Source organism: Lates calcarifer, linkage group LG16_LG22, assembly GCF_001640805.2.
Source record: "Lates calcarifer isolate ASB-BC8 linkage group LG16_LG22, TLL_Latcal_v3, whole genome shotgun sequence".
In the NCBI taxonomy this organism is placed as follows: Eukaryota; Metazoa; Chordata; class Actinopteri; family Centropomidae; genus Lates; species Lates calcarifer.
In genome coordinates, this window is record NC_066848.1 from 3,258,517 (window position 1) to 3,279,281 (window position 20,765).

The window sequence follows — 20,765 nt, forward strand, 5'->3', positions numbered from 1 at the left end:
CCAAAGAACAAGAAAAAAGCATTTAGGTCAATGTAGGAGGACTCGCAGTCTCTATTGTGGTGTGGTGTGGTGTGATCTTCCATGCAGTAGTCAGGGTTTGAGGAGATAAATCCAGTGTAACACCTCTCTGACTTATCCCCACTGGACCTTCAGGGCACCTGATGGTATGGGATGGGATCGATGAGAGAGGAACCTGCTTGCGTTTTCTGGAGCTGCTCATTTCCTCTTGGAGTCGCGTTCAGTGTCAGTACACAGACCAGTCTTTGTTAGCGTCTTTATTACATTGTCTGTGTCAAATCGTTTTACGCAGTCGAACGAGGCTATACGACCAACCTGGCGCAAGAAAAGCCTACACATGGCTGATGTTCAGGGACATTACTTATGGATAAAAATGGAAACCATGTGAGTTTACAGCTTGTGTGTGTGTGTGTGTGACATCTGAAATACCCAAGAGGGAGCGAAGCTGCTTTTCAAGGACAAGCCGACCAGTGTTTTCACTCTCCTTCTCTCTGTCCTCAGACGTTCAGGTTAATGAATAAAACCGCTGATGTCAGCCTTTTGTCTGTTTATTGTTTCCCTAGTTGAACAAAACTGAACAACAGGAAAGGTTAAACTGTCTCCTCTGAAGTTACTGCAGTGGAGTGGACTTCATCCTCATGTTTTCATGATTAAATTATTGCATTGCTGTTTTTTATTTGTCATAGCCAATTTACCTCATCATGCTCTTGTTAATTTCCCCCCATAACCAACTACATCAGATAAAAAGACGAAATGGAATTGGCGTTGAATATGCAACACTATCCCTACTGTATAATTTGCAGGCCTGATGATGCTGCGAGCGGTTGGATGAGATCTTGGTACATGTGAACATTTAGCTGAACATCTGCCTCTTGTTGGTGTAATTTGCTTCACCACCATCTGTTAGGCATTGGCTGGAAGCACCAACAAAGATATACATCTATCTTGTTATAAACCCATAATGGCACCGACTCCACTCGAGTACACTAATTAACTGTATTCGATGATATGCAAAAACTAATGCAGCTCTACATACCCCATGGTGGGAGTTTATTACAAGATAACTGGATACACACAATTCAGGTCAGCAGTGTGATCATTTTTATAGCTGAACTGAATGTGTTGTGTTTTGAGCTCATCCTATGGAGTACAAACCTGTTTTTCTTGTGTTTTTAAATGAAAATGTCTCACTTACAGTGTTATAACCCACTTGCTGCGTGTTAACATTTTCCTCTGTGTTTTTGTTTCCGTGCCATAGATCCGACTCTTCCAGCTGTCGTTCTGCATTGGCGGCACGCTGTGAGAAAAGACTCCACTCTGCTGTGCCTCAGCGCTCCTCAGACACTTGTCCTTGACATCCAAATGCTGTGTGTCGAGCGTCGTGCCAGCCGCCTTCTGTGAGTTATGACGACGGCTGCCTCATTGACTCAGGAAAGAGGCTCCTCCTCCACTCACCAGTGAGCAAATCACATGATGTAATGAAGACGGGTCCTGGAAGTCTGCTCTTCAAGGAGTTTGCCAGCAGGATATGAGTATTTTGAGCCCTGTGACGGATAACAAATCAAACCTTGTGGGAATTGTGGGAGGCCCAGAAGAATACTCCAGAGCCATGCAGTCAGAGGAGCTGTTCAGCAGGAAACTCAAAGCCCTGAATGGTAGCATGGGACCACCAACCTCCAACATGCAGGGGAAACCTGATGGTTCAGGCAAAACAAATGGTACTCCAGCCATGCCTAAAATGGGCGTCAGGGCCAGGGTGACAGAATGGCCACCAAGGAAAGATGGATGGGACGGACGGCCTTCACCGAACTATCAGAGCGTGATACCAGTGTTTCAGAACGGCCAGCAGGAACATACTGTGGAAATACTGGAGCAAGGTGAAGCAGTTTGTCTGGAAGTAGACTACTCTGACAAATACACGCTGAGCGACCTCCTCAGCCACTCCCCGCTGAAAGGTCTCCACCCTATCCGTCAACGCAGCAACAGCGATGTCACCATAAGTGACATTGACTCTGAGGACATAATGGACCAGAACGCTGTCAATCCAAACACTGGGGCCTCGCTGCACCGCGAGTACGGCAGCACGTCCTCCATCGACCGTCAGGGCCTGACTGGGGATGGCTTCTTCACCATGCTTAGGGGCTACAGAGTGGACACCCTGGACCACCGCAGCATACCACCTCTGGGTTTCCCCGAGTTGTTGCGCTGTGATGCCTCGCTCTCCCCCAGCCTGCAGACAGCAGCCCAGATCGCCAGGGGTGAGATAGTTCACATCCCAGGCTACGACTACATAGACAACTCTCTCCTCTACAGCCGGGAGCGGGAGAAGTCCTTCATGAGGCGTCTCAAATCAGAATCATCAGAAACGTCTCTGTTCAGGAAACTACGGACCATCAAGAGCGAGAGTGACGCCTTGCGGCTCTCAATAGAGGATGACCGGCGACCGCTCAGCTTTCAAAAATGCTTTGCCCACTACGACGTCCAGAGCGTTCTTTTTAACATCAGCGAGGCGGTGGCGAGCAGAGCTAACCTGTGCCAGAGGAAGAACACGACCACTGGGGCTTCAGCTGCCTCAGCTGGAGCTGGTGGCGGGGCTGGAGTTGGACCTGGACCCGGGCCTGGACCTGGACCAGGGGCAGACGGCGGAGCAGCAGGATGTAGCAGTGGAAATGCCCCCATGTTTGAGTCTCCGCTAGGCAGCAGGGAGGACTTGAACCCCAAGGAGAACCTGGATGCTGATGAGGGGGACGGGAAGAGTAACAACTTAGTGCTGAGCTGCCCGCACTTTCGCAATGAGATCGGTGGCGAGGGCGAGAGGAAGATCTCCCTCTCCAGAGCCAACAGTGCCAACTACAGTGGTGTGTCAGAGAGCTGCTCCTTTGAATCATCTTTGAGTTCCCACTGCACCAACGCTGGAGTCTCGGTGCTGGAGGTGCCTCGAGAAAACCAGCCAATCCACAGGGAGAAGGTCAAACGCTACATCATCGAGCACATCGACCTTGGAGCATACTACTACCACAAGTACTTCTACGGGAAAGGTAAGGAATGCTTATGATTAATGTGTTTTATTTGTGTTGATAGATTATACAGTGATGATACAGGAGGATTTGGATGACTCACTATTAAACTTCCCAGGACAAATCCATTTCCTTGTAACTAGACAATGCCGCGTGAGAGCAAGTTCCCAAATGGAACAGCCTCCGCTCGTAGGGTCAGATATCTCGACAGCCCAGTTATTTTTGTAGGACCAGATGAAATAAGGTCCAGAACAATAGCGGGCTTGTGTTGGGTGCGAGGGTGTATGTTTCACTTCCTCGGGAGAGGAGCGGTCATGTCCTCCCTGTGATATTGCTCTGAACCCTGCAGAGAAGCTGTGATTAGTCATGTGAGAAGAGAGAGGTGAGCGAGAGGGTGTGTTGCAGCTGTTCCCCCCGCGGGGGCCACAGGGGTGTGAGGAGCCCTCATATGAAACTTTAGGGTCAGCAGAACTACGCCAAGGTCCCAGCTCCTCTCATTAAAACACCTATGTGACTGATGCTGGAAATACCATGCCGACCCCGGCCCATCATCGCATTATACATGTCTGTTTTTCCCACTGTCTGTGTTTGCTGCTCTCAGCAGATTAAATTACCCGTTCTTAACCCCTCCCCCAGAAAACAGCTGCTTCACCTTTCACCCTCTCAGATGCCTGAACTTCTTCAAACAGATACTCCGTATTAAAATATTCCTCTTTGCGACTGTGTGTAACCTCACTCGGGGCTCGGATGTCTCCAGTCAAGGTTAATGAGACCATTACAGATCTGCTCTACTTACAGTGCATTTGAATGCACCATTGAGGTTACTGTGATAATCATTTACTGTGAAATGTTGCTTGACTCACCACTCATCTTAAAACTGGTATAGTCATATTTTGTATTTAACCTCGTTCTGTGGCAGCGCAGGTTGATGTATAATTGAAATGCCCCTTGTTGCTGTCAGTTTAGCTTTGATGTTATAGATTTTACAGTAGATGCCTTTTTCACAGTATGTGGATCTACCCCTTGCCCTCTTTTTCATGAGGTGTTTTATTGGAGAGACAAGTCTGTCGTCACCTCTGCTTCACCGCAAACACTCAAACACACAAGAAAGGCACACACACTCACACAAACATGACTGCATGTCACCACTTTAGGACAAGCTTTTATCAACCTGGGCTGAACATTGATCCTATTGATTGCCTAAAGCCCTTTTTCCCTCAGCAACAGGAGTGTCTCTCCCAAGGCGGCCCTAATGGACACAGTGTTTCATCCACACCCATGTGCCAAGCCTTGTTGCATATAGGTCGTCTTCATATGCTGTGCATGTATGTGCGTAGATGCAGAGATATTGAGGCTAATGTAAACCATGTTTGGAAATAAAGTGGCCTGAAATAAAGTTTTGCAGCATCAAATAAATAAATAAATGAGTGTAGGACTTTTTAAAGATTTTGCAGACACTTCTGCAAAGAGGAGTGACAGGAAGAGGGAGAGGATGCATTTGACATGACAATCAAAGTCATTTTTCAACCTTTGGCAAACTGTCAAGTCCAAGTGATGAGCACCAGTGACATGTTCAAGAAATGTGTTGGCGAAAAGCTTTTTTCCACAGTCGACAGTGTCTCCCTCACTGTGCCCTTGGTATGCCGATGCCTAGCGGCCTCATATGCATAGACAGCCCTCCTACCACCATTTGACCTTATGCCTCACAGAGCATTTCCCCTCAGTCCACTGTCCCTGACAAGCCATGCATTCCTCAGACGGTTAACCCCGCATTGCCTCCATACAGTTAATTTATTATTCATGCTGATATGCGCTTTGGATGCCACAGTGACAAGAACCAGTGGATTCACATTGCATGCTCCACATGGCATGGATGCAATGTCTAAACTTCTGCAGATATCTCTTTGCGAATCTCAGCGCTTTGAGTCCCCTGCTGAGGTTTTCCTTTGGTTGTCTGCTAAATCCAGGTCTTTCTCCCTGGCTTCAGTCTGGATTAGCGAGTGTTTGCTTAAGGCACTGTTGTTCATGTGCAAAGCTTTGCTCCTGTCCATGCCCTGAACACACACACACAAAACACACATACTTGGCTTTTATTAAACTAATAGTATACATTGTACAATGATATAATACATTTGGGATATTCTCATTAAGTACACTGTATTGTGAGTGTCTTATTTAGGCAGTTTTGAATTTCAAATTAAATACTTTTTTATGACAACACAGAAATTAGCACTGGTTCTTAAATGCTTAAAACTAGCAAGACTAAAAGACTAAAACCCAGAGTGATCATTAAATTTTTCATTATACCCCATTATAACAACTATAGCAACTTTGCTATTCTGCAAGCGTCAACAGAAATTAGGCTAACATGTTCAACCTCTTAGCAGTATTATTCTAATCAGTACATTACATGGCAATCTGCCCATGTGATTATTCGAAATTTACTGCACAAATTAACATCTTGACCCGAGGTTTACATAAGCGGAAATGTCAGTCAGAGTGTCCACAAATAATAAAGCCTTCATCCTTCAGGGGACATAAAGGTCACGAGGAAATTTAATGAGAATCTGCCCATTAGGGTTTGTCATTTTTGTGCACACTGGAGAGGTGAGGGGGTTATACCGTCTCTGAGCGCCACGAATATGCCCAGGAAATTTCCTGAAAATCCATCTGTCAGTATTTGGGATTGACAAGTGCTGGAAAGGGGGGGGGGGTATTAAGAATCATCTTTCAGTGGGTAGTAAATATTCATAGCAAATTCTCTGCTTTTAAGTCCCAAAGAACTGTCAAAAACTGTCCCTGCTAATGTTCCACTAAAGGACACAAATACTCAGCGGGAACATGCTGGTGGCCTCATGGTCTGAGGCACATGCCATGTAACCACTCTGTCCCTGGGGTTATATGCAGCCAGGAAACTTTGCCTTGTCTGTCTCACCCCATATTTCCTTCCACCATGCACAGACAGTTATCCAATAAAAGCAATATGTCATTAAAACAAAAGCAAAAGCTTGACTGCTGCATCAGTTAGTAAAGCCCAGGTTGCAGTGGCTGACTGTCTGTCTGTAGTTATGTGAGTCAGGCAGATGAAAACATGATGAAAACAGCATTCCTGACATGTTCTCTTTCAGTTTGGAGGCATTATATAGGTGTGTGTGCAGTGGGATCGTAAATTAATCACTTTGGAATAAAGAACAAAAGATTACTGTTTTGCCCCACATTTATCTTTACCAAGTAATGCAGAATAATCTGTAATATTACTTTGCTCAACAAGTGTCTGTATTGTGAGAAGCAGGATGGTGTGTGGACTATGTGGGTCAGTGATGGGTCAGAGTGGGTCAAACTTTCCAGGGCTGTATTTTAATTCATTTATTTACTTTTGAAATCCTGGCGCTGCCACTACAAGCCAGTTTCTAATCCAGAGTGAATCAATTTCAGATCTCCACTGGACCCCAGCTGCTCTTTATAATCGGTGTCACAGCTCAGTCAGGGTCAATCCACAAAGCATTTTTACATCAGTAAATAAATATATGGACTCTGTAATGTACATTGATGTTCTGTTAAATCAAAAGCAAACAGATTTCTATGAATTAGAGGTATGTCATTTCTGAGAAGTTCATGTCAATGATCAACATGTGTGTTTAATTTGGATTTTTCTTGCTCCACCTCCAGAGCATCAAAACTATTTCGGGGTAGATGACAATCTGGGACCTGTGGCAGTCAGCATCCGCAGGGAGAAGTTGGACGATGGAAAGGAGAAAGATGGAATGCAGTACAACTACCGGGTCACCTTCAGAACCAGTCAGGTAACTATAATACACTGATGTGCACTCTCGCTGCCCCGCTCTATGTCTCAAATCAGAGTAGAACAATAATGAATGCATGGTTAGAGAAACTTGCGTGATTTCTGTCGCTCTATCAAAGAAGTGTTTACTAGCTAGAAAATGCTTTTAAAGAGTATTTCTCATATATTTCATTCAGCAAGACACGTTAAGGTCACTCTGCTCAAGGCTCAGTCAAGCATCACAAGAATATAAGAATGCTTCAATACCCCTGAAAACAAGAGGCAGGCTTCTCACAGCTCTCCGTTCCCAAATCTGCTCCTAGCACCCTAACGTGTCCAGTGATTCTGTGCCAGTTGTTACGCAGTTGACCAGTCATGCAAACACTGATCCAGTCTATCAGTCAGCGTGATCGCCCTTCCTTGCTCACACTCTTTCACACACACACACACACACACACACACACACACAAGATGATTAATCCACAAACTGAGATGCACAGTCTTACAGTCCTTGGTGGTACAGAAAGCTCCCCTTGATTGATGCTGGGTGGTCTCATCCACTGAATAATTCAGGTGCAACAGATGCATCAGGCAGGGAAATGTCACTGATATCTAGTGCCATTCTTGGTTTAAAGCACCACTCCCATGATAAAACAATGTATCTGGGTCATGTTAGCCCTGCAAGTAGCACGCAGACAATGTTTTAACTCCCCAACCGCTGGAGTGTCTATTTGCATGTGCTCCTGTCATTTAGCCTCAGCGCTCTCTGCCTCTCTGCCCCACTCTCGTTCTCCCTTCCTCTCTGAGTCTGTTAAGTAATCTGCTTTTCAGAAAGCCTCTCTGTCGGACAGCCATTGACTGCTAACGGTCATATCCACAGGCTGTACGGAGGGAGATGGGATTTATGCATGAAAATGTGTCTGTGATGTTCCAAACAACAACACAGGGTTATAGAGTGGGTGTTTAGAAGCTGTTCGGGTCAACGTTTACTGGCACATTAATGGTCTTAACAGTAAAATACCACTTAACATCTTGTGCTCAGTTAGCCTATCTTAATTATTTAGAATGTGAGTTTCTAATGCCTTCCAATAGACCCATAATGGAGCCATTACCCTAAATAAGCCATAACATAAAAGGAGATTATGACTGGCTCCCACAGCAGCCAGCATGGTTCTCATTTCCAACATTTTGGATGATAAAATTAATCTAATGTGGTCCACAGATACATTAGATAGAGTTAACACATTATACAGGGGCTGCACTAGGACCTCATAACAGACTTAATTCAATTAGTCAACTTAATTAACTGGATGACCTCCCTCTTCCCTGTCAGCTGACCACACTCCGTGGAGCCATCCTGGAAGATGCCATTCCATCCACGGCGAGGCATGGGACAGCCCGCGGCCTGCCATTGAAGGAGGTGCTCGAGTACGTCATCCCTGAGCTTAACATCCAGTGTCTGAGGCTGGCCCTCAACTCCCCCAAGGTCCCGGAGCAGCTCCTGAAGCTGGATGAGCAGGGGGTAAGTACCTCAAGACATCCTCATGTCCTCCAGATTTTGTTACCTTCCTAACCGAGCCAAGCTAGCTGTTACCCCTTGTTTCCAGGCTTTATGCTAAACCAAGCTAACTATTGACAACAATATTAAACCCTAAAGCCTGGTGAGTAAGCCAAGAATAACAGCTCCCTCCCCCACACGTCTTTTCCAGGTGTTTCATTTTGAAGCCGTCACTGCCACATATCAGTATTGTGAAGTTAAAGTGAAAAATGTTTTGACTGAAAAGAGTGATCGACTGTCTTAATATTACTATATAGAGTTTGTATTTAAGGTAAATCTGTCTGTGTTTCTGACATTTGCGACAGCCATGGGAGGAACCTGGGGAGGGATTAAACTTGGCGGCAGGAACCTTTGTTTCACATGTGCGCTGCTTATTATAGATGAAGACAGGCTCCCAGGTGGAGGCATAAGCCAGGCAATATCACACTTAAGCAGAATCAATACAAACCCCACACTTTCTGTAGCCGGCATCGACTGCTTTGGCACACTTTTTCTGCTAATAGGACGCTCGGGCACAAGCTAACTCACTTTTGATGACTTACTTCAACTGAGAGCAGGTGATTTGGTATTCTGCCTGGATGGTGCAGGATGTCATCTTGTATTATCTCTGTTTGAATAAAATGGCTATTAGAGATATGGGCTCTATATTCACAGGTGTCAGAGATGGATTCATTGTGTGATCTTAAGGCCTTTATTTTCTCATCTAATGAAACTGCAAGATGGAAAGAAGCGTTGGGGTGGGGAGGGTGGGTGTCCTAGCTAGTGCTATACTGCTTGTCATATTATCAGAGAATTGGCTGCTTATTAGTGTAATTACTTGTGTTAGCATGAGCCCGTCCTTCCAATTGACAGGGGAAAGACTCTTATAATAGAAAGTGGCAGCCATGTCCCTCTTGTATATGAAGATTTTGCTACACACACAAACAAGAGCAGTGTAGTGTCCTCTCTAAAGCCAGTTAAATGCACTTAAGACGATGACAGGCATTGTGTATCCAGTTATCACAAAGTAACTTTGTAAGTAAATGCTCTAGGAAGTTTTTCCTGCCAGATCTCAAGGAGCTGATAACGGGAGTTTGTTCACCTGCCATACAAGTCCTCATGCCTTTGCTATGAGAGACTGTCTGCAGATACATACTGAAAACTGACACATGGGGGGAATAAAGTAATGTAAGAAACTACTTTGAGAGGAGGAGAGCCCAGGCTAAGTGGGGCTTAAAGCTCTTCCAACTGGCACTCCTCCTCACAGACCTCAAACCAAATGCCCGGTGGAGGCCAGTTTTATATTTGGACATCAGTATTTTTATACACCCCTGTTTTAATCATTAATGTTATGCTTGCCGTGCAAATGTTTAATATGTCAAGCACCCCCGTAATCTACTTCTTAACCAAGCTAGACTTCCACCGCCCCTGTAATGTGTTTATGTGAGGAAGCTAAAGTTGGACAGGAAGAACTAGCCTTGAGTGGTCTGCCAGGCTTGTTTTGTTTTGTTTTAGTGCATGATTTTCTTCCACCGCATGTAGAGAGCTTTATCTAGCCCTCTGTTGTGTGTACTTGAGTGTGTGTATGTGTGTGAAAAGGCTTCTTTTTGCTGTGAACAGAAACCGCGTCTGGGCGAGCAAGAGTATCCTGGAGCAAGACAGCCTTCACAATATCCTCATGATCAGTTCTGCAGAAAGAATATCCCTGAAAGCAGTGTTGTAGAGTCTGCTGTAATGGCCCAGGATGTAAGAGGAGAACAGAGCATATGTGAATGTATTTTGGATCGCATTGTAGATCATAGTGAACTGTGTGCAGATGGACTGGAGAAGGCATTAGGCAGTTAATCAGATTTTAAGATGTGATTTCAGGTGATAAAAATCAGAAATGATACATTTTTCTAAGAAAGCCAACGATGTAAAACATGTATCTGTTGTTTCCATCTAAAGACTAAAATCTGGAAAATGGAAGGATTCTTGTTTAATAAAAGGAGTTTATCAGCTGCATCAGGTTCAAAATTAAAAATGTCATTTTCAGCTTTAATTTATAATACTTGATAATAAAAGAAAGGATGTGAACAAGATAAAGCTTCGCCTGGTGGTGTCTCCATGGCCTCTAGAAAATATAACTACAAATAATAATGTTTGATGATAGTGAAGACAACATCAGGGAGGTCAGAGAAAGGCTACAAATCCCTTCTTAATAATACCAAACAAATTACCCTTTTCTAACCTAGAAAGCTGTAAGAGCAATGAGAATAAACGCACGACATTTCTCAATTACTAACACTGCTTTTTAAGATTTGCAGTGGTCCTACAGTGGTGAACAGGTGAAGCCTTTGCAGAACTATAAATCACTCCTGATGCCCACAGCACCAGCTCAACTCTAAAGTATAATTCAGCTTTAAGTAAGATTTGTTCCGCGAGTTCAAGAGAGTAATCTACCACCCACCGAGGCAGTTATTGCGGTGTAGAAATCACCTCTCCCTTATGTAAATCAGTCCCCTGTCATGATATTGAAACTTGAAGATTAGCTTGGTGAAATTATGAAGTGACCAGAATTTTTTCCCCTACATTTACTCCCCACTTCCTTTTAAGCTCTCGCTTCTGCCCCAAAAACAGCAGTAGATTTTTGTGTGTAATGGTGCGTGACGATTGTAGTCAGGATTTGGGAGCCATGTTTTGGATTTTGCTGCATCCGGACACTGCAGTGTGGACAGATGTCATGGTGATGTTGTGTGTTGTGTTTTGACGCTGCTGTGTCCCTCAGGTGCGTCTCTGCTCTCTCCAGGGGGAAAACTGTCCTCATTTCTCTCTCCGCTCATTAAGTATCTTTCCATCACTGCATTTATTTTGGGTTGTTTTGTGAAAGAGGAGAGGGGACGACCAGTTTTTGTTGCCCTGCAGCACCGGATGGATAGAGAAGAGGGGTGGGGGAGACATTAGGTGAAAAAGATAAATAAAGAGAGACAAAATTACTGCTTTCTAGCAACTTGCACTCAGATTTTAGTTAATCACAGCTCCATTAAATGGGATGCAGCTTCTTCTTTTCTTTAAAAGGCTGCTCTACCTTATCAGAAGCTGACACCACCAAAAAAAGACATCAGAGCCGGTTACACAATGAGCCTCACCTCAGGAGCATTACTCATCTGTATATGTGTTATGCGCCCTGATGTGCTTGCACTTTTTAGGCAGCGACAAATTCACACCAAAGGGCAATGTGATTGTCCTTGCCATGGGCCAGTCTGTTAAGAGGAGCAGGAGGTTAAGTGAGCCCATATAATGCAGGATAAAAAAATAGAAGACCACATCACTGCACATCATGCCATTTCCACTGGGCTTGATGGTATAATAGCTTTCCGTCACCGCAGGAGCTTTAGTGCAGAGCAGACTGCCTGAGAGAGGAAGTCACCATGACAACAGTGTCAGGAGCACACCGGGAACTGATAACCTGTAACGGAGGAAAAAGACAATTCCAATTTGTTTCAGTATATAGATCATTCACTGACGTTCACATAGAGAGAAACCCTTTTTCATCTTGCCATATTGACCTCGGGTCAAGATCAAGGTGCTGTCCTCAGCTGTGAATATTGGGCAACAGGTGCCAGAAGCAGGGGGCTTTTTTTCCATCTATTTTTTTCTCCTTTGACTCTCTTTCTTGGCCAGCATCAGGGAGCTATAAGCTATAAATGCCATAAATAAAAAATTCATGTTGGTGGAGAGGGCTCCTGCTCTCAGCGTGCAAGTAGAATCACTCCGGATGTTTTATTTCTTCCTGTCTCTTCGTGAGATAAGTTCATATCAGACCTGTCATTTCTGGATAATATTAACGCTCCCAGTGAAAACCTGTGAGATTTGACTGGCCTGTCTCTGTGTATGAATATTTCTCTTTGTGAATAAGACATTTATCTTTACTGAAGCGCTCTTTGTTGACTGAATCAAGAGTATTATTAGGATTTTGGGAGATCAGTGTTGTTGCCATTCAGGGCTTCCTACCAGTATTTCACTGCTACATTTAAGACTTTGCTGAAGGAGTTCTTTTTTAGAGAGGATTAAAATGCTGTTGCTGGCAGTTTTCTTGCCATAAACCAAAGCTATCCTGCTATATGTCTGTAATTCACTCCCTCGTTGCTCTGCAGCTGCTCTTAAGTAGCAGCTATTAGCTCGGCCTGATTTATGCTCTGCTCTGAGCTCCTCAGAGTTCATAGCCTGGCTTCACAAAAGGGAATTTCAGCTCTTTCCTAGAAGGGCTATGAACGCCTTCACATTAGCTGTGACATGATGGAAAGTGGGCACTCGCATGCTTTGAGTGCATAATGTACAGTATGTACGACTGTGGCGTGTGATATATATCAGCTACAGGAAAGAATACTTACTGACTGAGTGTCTGTGTATGTTCCTCCTTCCAGCTAAGCTTCCAGCACAAGGTGGGAGTGCTTTATTGCAAAGCGGGCCAGAGCACGGAAGAAGAGATGTACAACAACGAGAGCGCTGGACCGGCACTAGAGGAGTTCTTGGATCTGCTCGGCCAGAGGGTGCGCCTCAAAGGTTTCACCAAGTACAGAGCTCAGCTGGATAACAAGAGTAAGATAAAACACACACACACACACCAAACTAAACACTCGTAAAGTGCAAGCCCACACATTTCTCATCCTGCCGAGTGCAGATGCTATATACAGTATCTTAATCTTGATTTCTGTTTCAATGACATCATTGGTTTATCTGATGCAGTGGCGTTTTGTAATGAGGCCTGAGACCTTCACTGCCCTTTCCTGTGTTTCAGCCGACTCCACAGGCACACACTCTCTCTACACCACCTATAAGGACTACGAGCTGATGTTTCACGTGTCCACCATGCTCCCCTACACGCCCAACAACAGACAGCAGGTTGGTAAACTCTACTCTTCATGCTCTATCCCTTCCAGCAGGCCAGTGTGTTTGCTTTTCTGTGTGGTGAGCCGGTGTCTAATGGTGGTAATAAGTCCCTGAGCCGCTTCCTTTTAGGATGTCTTCAATCCCGGCTCCTGCCAATCTTCCCCAGAGGCTCATTTTGCCGCTGTAATGACCCATCACTTGAAAGCACGAGCATTGCTATGGTAACGGTACCCCATAGTAGGATTTTAATAAATGCATCCCCAGGGGCTGGACCTGACGTGGTATTAGATGGGTCTCTGTGTCTGTCTGCACTAACAAGTGGAATTAAGTGGATGTAGCGGTGGACTGGCGAGCGATGGCCCGATAAAGCCACGATTACTGAGGTTCATCTCCGTCTGCACCGCTTGTATGGAAGTACTGTTTGAGTCCATATAAAACCTGTGGGTACAACCCTGCAGAGATATGAACAGTGAATGTACTGAAAGAGGCGGTGAGTGAGTGTGTGTGTAGGATGGGGCAGCATCCACAGTGAAACACCGCAGGGACCTGATCTGCCATGTGCGTCTGAGTGGCAGGATTTGAGGGTGTTCTTTCTCTTTTCTTCTCTCCTCCTTTCATGAAGTGGGATAGTTTAATTTAATCCCTGGTGGTAATCTTCCAGCAGGCCCAAGCAGAGCTCGTCCCACTCATCCCTTCATCCTTTCCAATTCACCTCTGTACCCTCTAATCCTGCTTGTTTCGGGCTCTCGCTGACCCTCACTGACAACTTTATACCACCAAGAGAATGAGGTTAACTATCTGCACAGTCCAACAATACAAGCAGGCTAAATTGGGTTTGGGAGAATATGTCTCCCTCACCCAAAAAGCCTAAATTGGGTTAGGTGAATATATCTCCTCTACCCACAAAGCCTCTTATCCTGATTTTGGAAAGAACATTTCAGGTTCGTAACATGAAGCTATGATTCCGTCAGCGAGCAAAAGTGCAAGTTAGCTCTGCAAAATGTTTGGTTTCCTGCTTGTGGTGCTTGTACAGATGCCACAGATATTACATTAACACAGCTGTGTTGTGGAGACACTTGAATGCTTTCAAACCAGAGAGAATGAAGCTGCTCCCTTCCTCCTTCTTACAGGCTGCACAGGCCTTTGTTCAGCAAACCTTAGATACTCTTAGTTTCCTTTTTAAATTCCAAACTTAATTTAAAAGAATAAATGTGTTTTTAAAACCCTGCACTCTTGAACTATGTAACTATATCCACCCATAATGAAATGTCTGTCTCCTTGTATTTAACTCTGTTTCTCCCTCTTTTTTATAGTTATTAAGGAAGAGGCATATTGGCAATGATATCGTCACCATAGTGTTTCAGGAGCCCGGGGCCCTTCCTTTCACTCCAAAAAACATCCGCTCCCATTTCCAACATGTGTTTGTCATCGTCAAAGTCCACAACCCCTGCACTGATAACGTCTGTTACAGGTAAATAGAACAAGCATGCACCAAGCCTGCAAGGCTCTCTCAAAGCTGTTTTACTCGGGCAGACAAAAAAACAGGAGGAAAGAATATGGTGGCATTGGGTCAAGCTGCCAAATATTAGCGCACTTCACCAGTAAGTGCACTAATATCCACAAGACAATTTAGGGGAATGTGTTTATCTTTTGATGTGCTTTGCATAAATGTCTTGATGCCAAATGGCACTACATGAACTTTTAAGAGCACTTAATTTGAAAGAATAATAATAATAGCCTGCTGAGTGCTTTCTGTGGTTTCTGTCATGACTTCATAGTAATGTGCGGGAGTCACGAGGCGCTTTTGATCTGTTCAGTGATGATACAGTTATTATCTTCAGAGACACCTTGAAATTATGACTTACGACTCTCTCCTCGAGTGTTTCTGAAGTCAAAGACGACTCTTGTTAATAACATAGCATTTGCTGAACAGAGCGAGATTAGTCTGAGCTCCTCTCAGTCTTTCCACGAGAAATAATTTCCTTGAAAGCCATATAATTTCAACACTTCAAATGGCTGCTCATTATACGTACAGTTCAATACTGCTTCACTTCTTTTAGTTTCTTTTTACTGTCACCAATACATCTGATTTATTGATTCCGTCCTGTTTTCCAGCGTGGCTGTGTCCAGATCTAAAGACGTGCCTCCCTTCGGGCCCCCTATTCCCAAGTCTGTAACTTTCCCAAAGTCAGCGGTTTTCAGGGACTTCCTGCTCGCCAAGGTCATCAATGGAGAAAATGCTGCACACAAGTCAGAGAAGTTCAGAGCCATGGCGACTCGTACGCGGCAGGAGTACCTGAAGGACCTGGCAGAGAACTTTGTTAGCACTGCTACTATTGACTCTGCTGTCAAATTCAGCTTCATCACCCTCGGAGCCAAGAAGAAGGAGAAGGTGAAACCCAGGAAGGATGCACATCTGTTCAGCGTGGGAGCCATCACATGGAGCGTCCGCGCCCGGGACTTCGGCCAGTCGATGGACGTGGACTGCTTGCTCGGCATATCCAACGAGTTCATCGTCCTCATTGAGGAGGAATCAAAAAATGTGGTCTTCAACTGCTCGTGTCGCGACGTCATTGGGTGGACCTCAGGGATTATGAGCATTAAGATCTTCTACGAGCGTGGGGAGTGTATCATGCTGTCCGCCCACGACAACTGTGGAGAAGACATCAGGGAGATGGTGCAAAGACTAGAGGTAAGACCCGACTATGTTAATCTCTCTCATTTTTGAGGTCTTAATGTCTGCTGGATTAGACCACGGGGGGAGACTAGCTTAGCCTTTGTAGCATACCTCCTGCCTGTCTCCAGTGCCAGTCTTGAACCATACCATACAAAGAGATTTCAGGGAACAAAAGACAGATAATCAGTTTTAAAACATTGTATTCCTCTCACAGAGGGAGTAATTCACTCTCGGTTGGCACTGTGTGTGGTTAATTGAGGGTTTCATCTTGGTTTGACATCCAATTTATTTTAGATGTAATGAGCATATTATAGTAAAAACATTTAAGTCGTCAAACCAGTGGTGTGTCAAAAAAGTTTTAATGAATTGACCAAGGTACACCCCAGGTTAGCACTAATACACAAACACAAACTGACAGATTGAAAACAATCTTAACTTTAGCACCAACATTAGGCAAGTAATGATGACACCTTTGCCAGTTTAGCCACAGCTTTTGTGCACCATGAAAGAAAAGCAGAGAGACAGCCACTGTGAGACTGTCCCTTGGTATGCGTGCTGCGTATATCCTCATCTGTTGCTCTGTTTGGTCACTCTGGTGGAAATGATTTTGTTTGCTATTTCATCTTTGTTAAACAGCCTTTTCTTAACGCGCGAAGACGTCTTCATAGTAGTCTTAGTGCCATCTGTAAGCGAGCCTGTTTGTTTTCACCCTGTGTATCTTTCCCAAAAAGTGACCTGTAAGTAACTCCCATGAAAGAAGGAATAGTGGTTTATCATCAGAATCACACATGAGCTGCATAGTATATGCAGGAAAATGGCCGCCTTAGCTGTCAACAGTGCAGTGAGACATTTTACTTTCGTTTAGTTGCGGTCTCTCTGTGGTGAAACAATACATTCTCTAAATGTTGCTCTCGCCATTGTAGCTTTACTACTTCACCACAAACCTTGTTATTTTATTTTCATCATTATGTAAGTGGAACTGTTGCTTGCTTAACCTATATGCATCCTGTCAAGTCTCATGTGCTTCAGCATCAACACTGAGCTCCTGCTATAGTATTTTCTTACCATGTGTTTCTTTCACTGTGTCTTGTAAGAGTATGGCTTACAGAAATAACCCAAAATGCACTTGTTGTCCTGACCTCTCCCTCCTGTCCAGCTGGTCCTCTTTTGAACAGGAGTGTAACTTGAAACTGCGAAGTGAAAGTGTCCAGAGAGGATTATGAACCTCTTGTTGTTAGCTTTCTCTTATCACGCAGCATCAGCAGAGGTGAACAGTCGACCGTTTAGGTCACACATTTACAGATGTTGTCCTGCTCCTTATCAAGGTAAACCATTATGAAACATCACAACTCTTTCATCAGACCAAAGCCAGAGCCATTCCCTGCGGCAGACAGTTCATTTTAATGGATTGAAAGATTAGCGATGATGTAATTTTGGCCCATTCTTGTGTTGTCTGGATGCAGGTACAGGAGGAGGCAGCTTAAACAGGACACCAACCCAGTTTTGAAGGGGAGGAGAGGAAACACAGACACATTTTTTGGGTCTGAGAGACTAAGAATAGAGGACACTTGGCCTCAGACTACTTCACTCCTATTGAGAGCTACCCACTTAGTCCAAGTCCTCTCATTCCCGTTCTGTAGGTCTGCCTCGGCCATCTGTACAACGCTGCAGCTCTGGTCACATTGTGTGGTTTTGTGGGTCACGAGGGTCTAGGGATGGTGAAGTTGAGAAGAAAAACAGGTCAAAACACCTGGCTCCTCTGTCCAGATGCTGTCATCAGATGCCTTGTTTCCACTCGTCGTGTTGGTGCAGAGGCTTGTTTTTCCCTTTCTGGTTTCCATTATCTGTTTACAGAACTTCTAATCAGGCAACCCTTTGTTTCCTTTAAATTATATTGAGGTTGAATCCCGAAAATCCAAACCTGAGCTGTGTATGACCTTATTTCTGTCTGCCTGCCTGCACACTCTCATCCACTTATCCCTCATAGTCCCTCTTTGGCAGCCTCATCAACAGTCTCGAAATTTCCAACAAACCCCAGCCAGTAAATCAATTGGTGCAGCCAACGACACGGGAGTAACAATCCATTTCCTGCTAAAAACCTGAACAAGAGTCTCATTCTTCTGAGGATTACGATAGGCAGAGATAATTGCACCTCGTTTTTATTATCATATTTTGCAAGGAACTATTTTCAGAAGAGCTTATAAAAGTAATAATGAGTAAAATAAAATGTGCAGATGAGCACAAAGGTACTGCACATCTGAGCCACTTCAAAAACCACAAGATCCCGAAGAAGTATTTACCATAATTAGTCTTAAAAGGACACGGATGTCATTCAGTGTCTTCTTTGCTCATCATGAGAAAGGACAGAGCAGGATATATTAGCATTTGTGATTAGCCAAAGGACATCATTTCCTCATTCTCTATGCTAATCTCCCCTCACATTTACTGTCCACTTACCCACGGGATTTGTGAGGGATATTTCACAGGAGAAGCTCAGAATAAGTATTAAGAAGTTGGTGGCTATTTGTATCACTCACACAGACGGTGGAGCAGCAGCAGGCGGCACATTTGGGCATGAGCTGACCGTGCATACTTCGTCCCAAAGGTGTCTGTGTTTTTCTAAATGTCCCAGAGGTTGACTCGAATCATGTTTCATTGGAGGGATTTACAGGCTGCCGGACCTGTGATGTAATGCGAACCAGAGTGAACAGATTGCCCACTGTAGCACACAGAGGAGCCCAGTGTGAGAGCACTGTTAAAAGCTTTGTGATAACGTCCTGCTCTCCAGGGTGTTGCTGAGTTGGGTGGCCGCGTGTTCGGCGTTTATTAGACAAGTCATCTTGGCTCAGGTGCCGTGTATGCTGGGGGGTTTTTTTTGTTTTGTTTCCTGAACAAAGTACAGACAGTATCCTCCATTTTGTGTGTGTGTGAGTGTGTGCCTTTGTTCGTGAACTGTATGCATCAGCAGGGCTACAAATAAAAACAAAGGACAGTATGTGCCATAGATTAGAGTGACAGAAGAGGCAACGAGCAAAATAAAAGACAAAACTATAACGATGTTAAATTCTTGAGAACAGTTTACATCAACGTCTGAGTACAACAAAGTATAGCAGAATCAATTAGTCAATTAATCGATCAGTTTAACATCAGATATTAAAAATTCTCTGGTTCTAACTTCTCAAATATAATGATTTCATGCTTTCTTTTAGTCATATATGATGGTAAACTGAATATCTTTGGATTTAGACTGTTGGTCAGATCAAACAAGCACTTAATTCATCACGTTTTTCACAATTTTATGACATTTTCAATTCATCAAGAAAACTATCAGCAGATTAATCTGTAATGAAATACTAAATAAATGACTCAAATGATAAAAAATCATAAAAATAGTTGCTGGTTAATTTTCTGTTGTAATTGGTACTATTTTTTGGTTTTATGATAACTGCTGACCCAAATGACAATTTGCAACGAATTTGCTCGTCTCCCGTTAAGCAAATTGTATCCCATTAGAAGTATTTTGATATTGACAAGGTTTTGTCAAGTCTGAGACATATCCCAGTACAGACAGTTTCACAAGTGTCAAAGCTACTTCTGACTCAGACGTCTCACTGAGGATAAATGCCAGCAACACTCCTTGACAACAGATTTGAAGCTGACACTGTCTGTTTCTTAAGGGCATTGTTGAAGTTTTATGTCACCAGTCATTAGAGCCGATGACGAGGCTCTTTGCGGTGATGTTTTGGTCAGCGGGACGCCAACACATGTCACCATCCCAATCAAAATAACTTTACAGGCCATAAATCCTCTCCTGTGAGATAATGAGTGTCCTGTTGCATACAGCCATTATGGATTCGGGCCATTCGTAGGAGAACCTGGACACATTAATTTTGTGCTTGGACTGAATAAAGGGCCCTGATGAAGGCATTTAGAAAGCCATTATTTAGGCCTAATGAATTTCTGACAAAGGGCAGTTTGATTCATGGTCCCTAATACCCAGACCAATGTCTTCCTCATACACAGGCCATTTACTTCCAGGCTTTGCCCCCAGAGAGCTTTTGGACTTCACATTTCCAATTTCTTTTGCCCTTGATGTTTTAATGCAGAATGATTGTTTAGTTTGTGGGTCATCTAACTGAAGTTCTCCTCTGGTTTTTATCTCTCTTTGAAAACTGAATTTTTGGGTCAGTAATTATTGTGAAATGAGGTTGAGACTGTGATTTAACTAATGAGAGGATGAGTTTTTTCTAAAGTTAATAAAGTTATAGGGTTGTGCCTTATTAGGAATCAATGCGTGACAGTCCACCGTGTTTGTCTCGGGTCCCCTCTCACACAGCGGGGTAGGATTTCTGCCAGTGTGAGAATCTGTTGGAGTGTTGACAGGCCATAGTCTGAGTTAATGTGTCCCTGAAGCCAGCTGCCACTCTGAGGTAAATAGAGGCAGTCACCCACAACTGAACCAAGACTAATCTGATGGGTGATTAAAACTCATTGGATGCAGTGTGAGGGGTTTTTTTTCCCAGCGGTTGTCACAAGAAAACTGTCCAGTACATGGTCATCAAGGTGACCAAAGTTAGCTACAGTTGCATGTTTTTATCTCTTGTGCTTCACTTAAATGTTGCTGCTGAAGCTACAGCGATGTCTGAACTTCAGATGAACCTGAACTGCATTAAAGCAGAGGATTAGGCCACTGCTGAGCAAAGTGAGCAACTTATTTTGCATGCAAGTGCACGATTTGACAAGAACCTACTTTAAGCTTCATCCAAGCACGCAACCGCTGTGCATGCAGAGCCTATCCACTGAGTACCCACGGGTGAAGTCTCAAATCTGTGGCCACAGTCTACAGAACTGAGAAAAAGGGGT

General features: G+C 44.1%; 1 protein-coding gene across 6 annotated transcripts in view; it reads left to right on the top strand.

The window, feature by feature from the left end:
* Positions 1-20,765, top strand: part of LOC108885784 (signal-induced proliferation-associated 1-like protein 2) — a 77,059-nt gene that overhangs the window by 26,736 nt on the left and 29,558 nt on the right. For all 6 annotated transcript variants that reach the window (XM_018680249.2, XM_051076493.1, XM_051076495.1 and 3 more), the window contains exons 2-8: positions 1,277-3,056; positions 6,705-6,838; positions 8,150-8,338; positions 12,760-12,934; positions 13,134-13,237; positions 14,539-14,696; positions 15,341-15,917. In XM_018680249.2, the coding sequence (XP_018535765.1) occupies positions 1,547-3,056; positions 6,705-6,838; positions 8,150-8,338; positions 12,760-12,934; positions 13,134-13,237; positions 14,539-14,696; positions 15,341-15,917 (2,847 nt within the window). In that variant the 5' untranslated portion in view covers positions 1,277-1,546. The remainder of the gene's footprint in view (positions 1-1,276; positions 3,057-6,704; positions 6,839-8,149; positions 8,339-12,759; positions 12,935-13,133; positions 13,238-14,538; positions 14,697-15,340; positions 15,918-20,765) is intronic.